General features: G+C 31.4%; 1 protein-coding gene across 1 annotated transcript; it reads right to left on the bottom strand.

Moving 5' to 3' along the window:
- Positions 1-7,967: 7,967 nt before the first annotated feature.
- On the bottom strand, positions 7,968-9,198 carry LOC137635887 (uncharacterized). The gene is made up of 3 exons (XM_068368323.1): positions 8,934-9,198; positions 8,567-8,717; positions 7,968-8,034 (listed from the first exon to the last, which is right to left on the bottom strand). The coding sequence occupies exons 1-3, from the start codon at positions 9,196-9,198 to the stop codon at positions 7,968-7,970; spliced, it is 483 nt and encodes a 160-aa protein (XP_068224424.1).
- Positions 9,199-9,766: the final 568 nt, after the last annotated feature.

The following is a 9,766-nucleotide window of genomic DNA, read 5'->3' as shown; positions in this document are numbered from 1 at the left end:
GCTGCACTTAGATCTGCAAACATAGGAAGGGGTCAATTAGTAATTTTATAGAGTATACGTATTTGTACTTCACCATGAAGTACTTTTTCGATAAAATCATATTTAATATCTCTCATGACATTTTCTCATTACTTATTGAACTTACCTCGTGTGTATATATATATATATATATATATATATATATATATATATATATATATATATATATATATATATATATATATATATATATATATATATGCAAGCGTACCCTCTGGTGTATGATTAAGCTTTGGTATCTCTATCTCTTTCTTTATCCCGTTACCATCTCCCTCACGTGTTATATCCAACTTACATGACTGTGTAGACTATGCTGAATTTTATGACCCCGGAATCCAATATCCATACAATTCCCTTCTCGTGTGAATACTACGCCTCTTGAAGAGGTGACTGTGCGGCTTTTAGAATTATTAATTCACGCCCCCAACCCCTTTGTCAATATAGTTCAAGCCAACCATATGGTTAATGATTTCCCTTACATCAACTTATCGTCACTCATTTTACGACGACAATCTTTGACATTTTATTTGAAGAACGTTGAATCTATTTCATTATACATAAAATTAAATAGCTTGGATCTTGTTAGCATGATGAAACTAAAGATAAATAAGGTAATTAACTTTCAAGGTTTACTGTTCTTACAGACAAATATGACCATTATTTAACACATAACTTTGGTAAAACGAAAAGAACAGAGCGTTGAAAAGATGCACATTTTTTTATAAAACCTAATTTTTCATGAAAAGCCTCAACAATCAATATTTGCTTTATAATAAAACCGTATTCAATCCGTAATGCTGCATAACTGGGAGTATACAAATTATGAATCTAAAGTTCATATTAGCATTTTGTAAAAAAATTTTATTATTTCTAACATAAGTTTTTTTTTTTTGTTTTAGGTCAATTGAATTGTCAGTTTTGGCAAGGACTTGAAAAGTAAGAACTTTGCATGCATATCGGTATCTATCAGTTTTTGTTTTATTTTGGTTGAGGTTGCTTAGATGTTTTTTACGTGAAAAGGCTTTCCCACATTATTATTTAATAGTGAGTTTGTATCGAACAGAGTTTATGACTATTAAATATATAAGGCTTGGCAATGCATTATCACATTCCAATTTAGCAGGCAAGTTTGTTGCTGATTGTTATTCGGTCGCTAAAATTTATCAGACTTCCCAACGTTATGTTATGTTCTTGTTTGAGAGACTTGTTTCTATGTAACAGAGTGCTCTTGTATGTTCAATATCTGAAACTTCCTTATCAAATTCCAATTTGAGAGACAATTTTGTAGTTAATGGCTTAAATCGTTCTAATTTTGCAGCCAAGTTTGTATCTCACTATTCTCATGGTCCTTTGAATATTTCGGTCTATTATGACTTGTAATATTACAATAATGGAGTCAGAATTAATTTCTTCTATTTATAAGATATTTGTGTGTCAGGCAAGGCTTTACCATACAGAATAATTCAAAACATGGAAACGTGTAACAAGTAAAAATAAAAGTTGAATAAAACTATATTCTTCCAATCCTTTTTCTATTTTGAAATCAAATAATTCTAAGTATTAACGTTTATGCTATTGGTAAAATATAAAAGGTTTCGGACGAATATTAATTTAACATCTAACACTTCTGTTTGAATATTTGAGTATATCCAATTAGCTTCTATGTGTGGCTTCCATACAGTTCCAAATTATAAAAATGTGGAATGACTACCTGCTTGATCATATGAGATATCAATAGGAGCATAGGTATAATTTATTTGGCCCAAACAACCAATGATCATCCCAAGTATACTGTTTTATATATATATATATATATATATATATATATATATATATATATATATATATATATATATATATATATATATATATATGTGTGTGTGTGTGTGTGTGTATGTGTGTGTGTGTGTGTGTGTATATATATATATATATATATATATATATATATATATATATATATATATATATATATATATATATATATATATATGTGTGTGTGTGTGTGTGTGTGTGTGTGTGTGTGTGTATGTATTTAAGACTTTTATATATGTAATTTATTTATTTCTCTCTCTCTCTCTCTCTCTCTCTCTCTCTCTCTCTCTCTCTCTCTCTCTCTCTCTCTCTCTGGCCAGCTGGAGTAAATTCTTAATTGAAGAACTCTGATTCACACAAAAAATAAACAGAGAAGAAGCATTTTCTTTCAGGGTTACAGGCCAAAAAGAATCCTAAATAAAAGTAGAAAATTGTAGAAAATGCCTGATGCCTTCAATTTATCATGCTCCTAAAGGTATATTTTGCTATTATGAAATAAAGTTAAAATCTAGATAAAAAAAGGAATATATTGAACTGCAATAGAAATTCATCGTTGCTCATCCTTATGATAATTTTCTTCCAGAGAACAAAACTTTTAAATCCTCTCTATAAAGATTGATATCTAAGAATTTTGATGAAATAACACTAAATTTTACTTAGTGCATGGAACCAAACTTTATATTCTTTTAGGGAATTAATTTATAACTTTTACCCGAAGGATTCCAAATATGATTGTTTTCACACAGAATGGCCATCGAGCTATAAGGACTACCAATTTATGAAAAGCCACTAACACTTAATCATTGAAATATGATGAATCGGAAACCTTTAATAATCTCATATATACTGAATTAGGATATCCATAACTTCTTGAATGTGTGATATATGACTATGATAGCCATTTATTTGCTACATTAAGCACAGTTCATCGTGTTTGCTGGTAGTAGCCTTTTTCTAGATGTCTATGATGTGCGAGTCTGTAATCAGTGCTGGGGAAAATAAAGGTCTAGGATACTAATAGAACATTTAGTTTGATTATATTAAGTATAGGACATACATGTAGTGAAATATCATAATAAATAAAACAAAATTACAACCATTAGGATAATATCCAATATTAGTCACGTGAACATTTTAGATCAATGAAAAAGATTTTAAAAGACACCAATACATGGTGTTGTTGGTTTGTTTATTCAAGAAAATATCTTAATTTTTAGTCGAATGTAAAAGCAAGCAATCGCCAAGTGGCCACTTCAATACCAACTGGTATCAATATCCTGCAAAAATACTTTGCAATAAATTGATTGCACAGTATCTATCATATCATAAGTATTTTGCATTTAATACCACTTTTTTATTAGGAAATATGATTTTATACGGCAAAATTCAACAAGGGATATGTTGGATGAGTTTGATCTTGACTTTTCATTAAATGTGATTAAGAAGATAAAAACACGATAGTACCGGCATTAAAGAATAAAGATAATTATTTTCATAGAAAATATAGACATTATATATAGATTTTCCCTCATTAAGACTTAATTACGAGTGAGATTGTTCAGAGTACTAATATAGTACATTATATTGATCAGGGATATTCAGATATCACGATAAATCTCAGAAATGTTTCTTTAGAAATTACAGTAATACAGGATTTGGGTTTCCCCAAAGAGTCATTCTGTAGAGGAAGAGGTAAAAAAAGTAGCCTTCAAATTATCATAGATAGATCCTTAAATCCTCTGTAAATAAATGATATCAACATTGCATAACAACACTAGAGGCAACGATAACAAATCCCTGCCTCAACTGAAATCTATTGTATTGCATTGAGAACTGCTTGAAACCATTCTTTTGTTCCTTCTCAGCCCACAACAACAAACAAACAGATTATTCGTAAATCCTGTAAGGTTATTTGCATATCTCTCACGTCTATTATGATATTCGGGGTTGGGGGCGGTTGATATATTTGCAAGAAAGACTAGGGTTTAATTCATAATGAAGGGAATCACACCCACTAACTTTGATTTTATAAATAAATTCTTAGGATTCTTAAACGCTAGTTCTTATGTCGAGTTACTATGTTTTAATGTATGAATAATGATAATATAATGATTATATAATGATAGTATAATGATAATGATCATAAGAGTAAAAATTTAATAACTACCATAATAATAACTCTTATACGGAGGAATATGTATCCTCTCTATGAATAAGTAAGCCACAGTTACTGGTAAATTGCAGTGCTGTTCAGAAGAGGATTAGATCAAACAAAGGGGTGTCATAGAATTAATTACACTAAGGCAGCCATTCGTTTCAATCAAACTTATATAAAAGAGAGTCTCCTAGCGATACAACAACAACAATAATAATAATAATAATAATAATAATAATAATAATAATAATAATAATAATAATAATAATAATAATAATAATAATAATAATAATAATAATCAGCGAAACCCGTGTAAATTACACGAAATTTTATTATCAATACCAATTATCTTGTTCCTAACATATTATGTTTGAATAAAATGCGATAAGATTTGACTTGTATTTTTATTTGAAAAAAATTAGCAATATATGAAACAATTTGCAAAATTCTTTATATACAATATTTCTAGTGAAGGTAGTTCCTCTTTTCTGGCCATGAGTAGAATTAATCTGAGATCAAATTTTCACTCTTACATTGTTCATAGACCTTGCTCATAAGAAGGCTACATGAGTAAAGCAAGGTTGTGGTAGGTAGAGCCCAACTTATCAAAAGTCTGTCATAAAGCTTTATTAATGGTTATTGAATATGATAGGTGGATGGGAAATTGAGTAATGTCTAGGAAGATTTGAGGCAAAGGGTGATCAGAATTATGAGAAATATTTTACAATAATAACGCATAATTCGTTAAACGAAAAGGCCCGAGATTAATTTCATTATGTGGGTTATGGAAATTGATAGAACATAATTTATGGTCTAATATTTAAAAAAAGAGTCAAGTGCTAAAGGCAAGATTGGGAAAACTATAAATATGTGCTTTGGTTAAGTAATCAAAGTCTAATTTGAATTTGTAAGAGTACACCATGAAATTATTTCCGTTTTCTTTAAAGCGTAACACGCGAGTATACCATGAAATTTTTTCCGTTTTCTTAAAAGCGTGACACACAAATTAAATAACATGCACACTATCGTATTATTATATAGATAATAATAATAATAATAATAATAATAATAATCGATAAAGAATAACAGCCTACACGATTGTCACTGGAGACCCCCGAATTGTCAGGATGTTGAAATATTAAAACTAGTGCGGCACGTGCAATATAAGAAACAATATGAAATAAAAGACATTTTGGAGCTATGTAAATAACCCTCTGCAGCAGGAGTAGTATTATCCTGTGCTGTTGTAGTTTAAAAAAGTGCTTCTGATTTTATCAACTAAAGTAACATCGTAGACAAGGGACAAGTATCACACTTCAGCAGTTGCGTTGCATATTGCATTTACTAGAAATGGAATGTGATGTACTCACTACTTTCGTTATAAACACAGTGAAAATTATCATGATTATTCTTTGGCTAAAAAATTAAAACCATTTGCTAGCTGGATATCTATAAAGTAAATGTATATATTACAGAAAAAAAGTAAATTATTTTAGATTTTTTTTTTCTTTTGTCAAATTCACCAGATATGTTGATTTGTGTCATTATTTTAGCTGTTGCCTTTTTAGGAAAATAATAATGCCACCATATGCCTTCATATGAACCTCAAAAACCTTAGAGAATTTTTTCGGCTTAGGACCTTAGTTGTCTCTTCATTAACATCAGAAGGGGTTGACTTCTTTGTATATGTAGTGAATATTTGTAGGTGTGTATGTGTGTGTGCGTTTGGGTATGAGAGTGTACATCTATGAATGTATTTATATACATGGTTACTCTTACTTAGTTATCTTAAATGAAAGTTACACAAATATATATAACATACTGGTCTTTCATCAACAGATATATATTCAAATAATTTACATGTAATAATTTCTCTTAGAAGGGTGAGAATCATTTGAATGCCTCGGTAAGAATTTAGCCCAGAATAATAATATTTTTACAATCTTTTATATTGTAGTGAAGAGAATAAAATTTGCTACGGACAGATTAGGGTAAGAAAAATATTCTTTTTTCTAATCGTTGCTTTCAAAAGCTTTAGACGCTGCCTTTGTGGTTAAGCGGAAGTTTTCTCTCATGAAACCTTTCGCCGGACATTAATGGCTATTTTAATATCCTTTTAGAGAGTAACATTCGCTGCAAGACAACAAGGGATTTCCAGACTTACTCACAAGTCATCTCGAGAGTCTCTTGTAACGTATTCCATTTCCTTATATCCTGTCCTCAGTTCGCTGTTTTCCCATTTTAGAGCCTTTGGGCTTACAACATACTTCTTTTCCACGTTCGGTAAAAAATTAGCTAGTAATGATAATAATAATAATAATAATAATAATAATAATAATAATAATAATAATAATAATAATAATAATAATAATATTAATAATAATAATAATAATAATAAACTCTATTTAACCATGAGGCGTTTGATTAATTTCAAGATTTAATTTTATTTAGTCAATTCGATTAAAATACAGTATAATGACTTTTCTTTCAGTCATACCATTTAACTGGGATTACCAAACAATTCTTGCTCGCTCAAGGAGTTAAATAATGCAATTTAATCGTTCACCTTCCTGCTGATAAGTGTAGAAGAGAGTCTAGCTTCGGCAAGCAGATCTTCTAGCAGAGGGACAATCCTAAATAAAACCGTTGTTCTCCAGTCTTGGGAAGTGCCATAGCCTCTGTACCATCTTCTTCCACTGTCTTGGGTTAAAGTTCCCTTGCTTGAGGATACACTCGAACACACTCCTTTATCTTATTTCTCTTCCCCTTGTTATTTTGAAGTTTTTATAGTTTATAATAGATTTATTTTAATATTGTTATTATTTTTAAACTCCTCTTGCGGTATATTCATTTTGTTATCATTCTTAAACTTCTATTGTAGTGTATTTCTTTATTTCCTTTCCGTACTGGACTATTTTCTCTGTCTGAACCCTTAGGGTTGTCACATCCAGCTTTTCCAACTAGGGTTGCAGCTAGGCAAGTAAAAATAATAATACTAATAATAATAATAATAATAATAATAATAATAATAATAATAATAATAATAATAATAATAAAAGAAATGGAGAACACGACCGAATTTATTCACATATAAACACACATAAACACACACACACACACATATATATATATATATATATATATATATATATATATATATATATATATATATATATATATATATATATATATATATATATATATATATACTGTATATACATATATATATATATATATATATATATATATATATATATATATATATATATATATATATATATATATATATATATATATATATATCGTCGACTTTGACTAAAGCTTTTCCCACTATGCAGTGTCGCTATTTCTAGGGAGCCGTTTACAAGTTCTTCTATTCCTGATGTCCTCCATTGTGAGATTTTTCTCCTCCATATATGCTGTTACACACTCCATCCACCTTCTCTTTGGTCTCCCCCTCCTCCTCCTACCTGGAACATCTATATCTAGCATCCTCCTCCAAACATAATCCTGGTCTCCCTTCATTACGTGCCCAAACCCGGGTAGTCTTTTCTGGGATTTTCTTTGACACCTCTGTAACCTTTGTTGTTCCCCTTACCAAGTCATTCCTAACCTTATCCAGTCGCGTGATCTCATCTCTGCAACATTCATTTTCATTTCAAAGGTCTTTTTCATGGGCAAGGTCTCTGCATCATATGTCATGGCAGTTCTCACTACAGTTTTATGCATCTTTCACTTTAACTTTAAGTTTATCCTTCGATCACACAACACTCCCGACACTCTTCTCCAATTATTTCATCCAGTTTGAATTCTACTGCTCACTTCCATTTGGAGTTCTTCTGTTTCCTCCACATTTGACTCTAGGTACTTAAATTTTTCTGTCCTCTTTACTATTTCACCCAGCAAATTTATATCATTTAATTGGTTCTACGGGTTGCAACACATATACTTTGTTTTTGTTCTACTGATCTTTAGCCCTCTGGTCTCCAATTCCTCTCTCCATCTCTCCAGCTTCCCCTCCAATCCTTCTGTGGTTTCATCACACAAAACTATATCTGCAAACAGCATGGCCCATAGTGAAGGTTCCTTCACTCTTTCAGTAATTACATCCATTATTATGTTAAACAAATAGGGGCTTAATGACGACCCCTGGTGTAACCCAACTCGCACTTCAAATTTCTCGGTAAAACCAACATTCGTTCTTATTTGTGTGCCTGCTCCTTCATACATATCTCTAATCAGTCTAACATATTTCTCTGGTGTTCCCCTCTCTCTCTAACATCTCCATATCTTCTGCCGTGGAACTCTATCATAAACCTTCTCTAATTCAATAAATACTAAATGTAATTCCTTTTGACCTTTTCCAATCTTGGTCTCTTCCCTGATCCTACGCTCTATAATGCTTCCCCAAAGCTTCATAATATGTGGGAGGAGTTTGAATGCTCTATAATTATTACAAGTCTGTACATCCCCTTTTCTATGAATATGGGTATCAAAAAGGTATTCCTCCACATTCTGGGCATCTTTTCTTTCCGGTGTATGTTCTTCATCAGATCCCACAGCATATCCACTCCAAATTCCCCCAAGCATTTCCAGACTTCCACTGGGATCTCATCAGGTCTCGTAGCTTTTCCATTTTTCATCTTGATGAGGTCAACCTTAATTTCTTCTCTATCTATATCTCTTACCATTCCTAAATTTAGATTTCCATCTGCAATTATAGATCTCGGATTTTCTCCATTTAGCAATCTTTCAAAATATTGCTTCCACCTTCCTTTTTTATCACTTGAGCTACACATTACCACTCCATCCTCATTCATTATCTGCTTAATGTGGGTAATATCTTTGGTCGCTTTATTTCTTCCTTTAGCAATCTTGTAAATCTTCTCTTGACCCTCCTATGTGTCCAAATCTTCATATACATTACCCAATGCTTGCTGTTTTGACTGTGCCACCGACACTTTTGCTTCTTTCTTTGCTAATCTACTTCTCTCCTTATCTTCTTCAGTGCCTGTTTCATCATACCTTTTCTTTGCATTTCTCTTGATCTTGATTTTTTTTTGTACATAATTACTCCACCAACAAGTTTCTTTGTCTCTTGGCCCTTTTTCAGTTGACATCCCAAAAACTTCTCTGCCAACTCTTTTCAGAATACTGCTTCTTCTGTTCCCACCACTCATCCAGATCTTCATTATCCCAAGTGAGAAGCTCGACTAAAATCCTCTCTATGAATGTATACCTATATTCTGATTTTTTCAGCTTCCACCATCTTATCTTTGGAATCATCTCTTGTCTACCTTTTTTGTTCTCTTACTATCCCAGTCTACTGTCAAGAGTCTATGCTGGGGAGTCACAGCTTCTCCTAGGAATATTTTACAGTTTCTTATCTCTTTTAGATGTATCCTTCTAACTAATATAAAATCTATTTTGGATTCTTGCTCACTACTTTTATACGTTGTAAGATTTTTTTTGCTGTTTCTTTTTTCAAAGAAAGTGTTGATTACTGCCATATCAAACGCTACTGCAAAGTCCATAACCCTTTCACCATCTTGATTCCGATCTCCCAAAGCCCATCCTCCATGTATTCTTTCTAGGCCCTGGCTATTTCTCCCTACATAACAATTTAGGTTTTCTCCTATCATTAACAGTTCACCATTTGGTACGTTAATCATTTCCTGATCCAGTTGTCTCTAAAAATCGTCTTTTTCCTCTTGTGGACAACCTGTCAGAGGTGCATTCACACTTATAACATTTACTATT

This window comes from Palaemon carinicauda, unplaced genomic scaffold (genome assembly GCF_036898095.1).
Source record: "Palaemon carinicauda isolate YSFRI2023 unplaced genomic scaffold, ASM3689809v2 scaffold192, whole genome shotgun sequence".
Lineage (NCBI taxonomy): Eukaryota > Metazoa > Arthropoda > Malacostraca > Decapoda > Palaemonidae > Palaemon > Palaemon carinicauda.
This window is presented reverse-complemented; position numbering and strand designations above follow the sequence as displayed.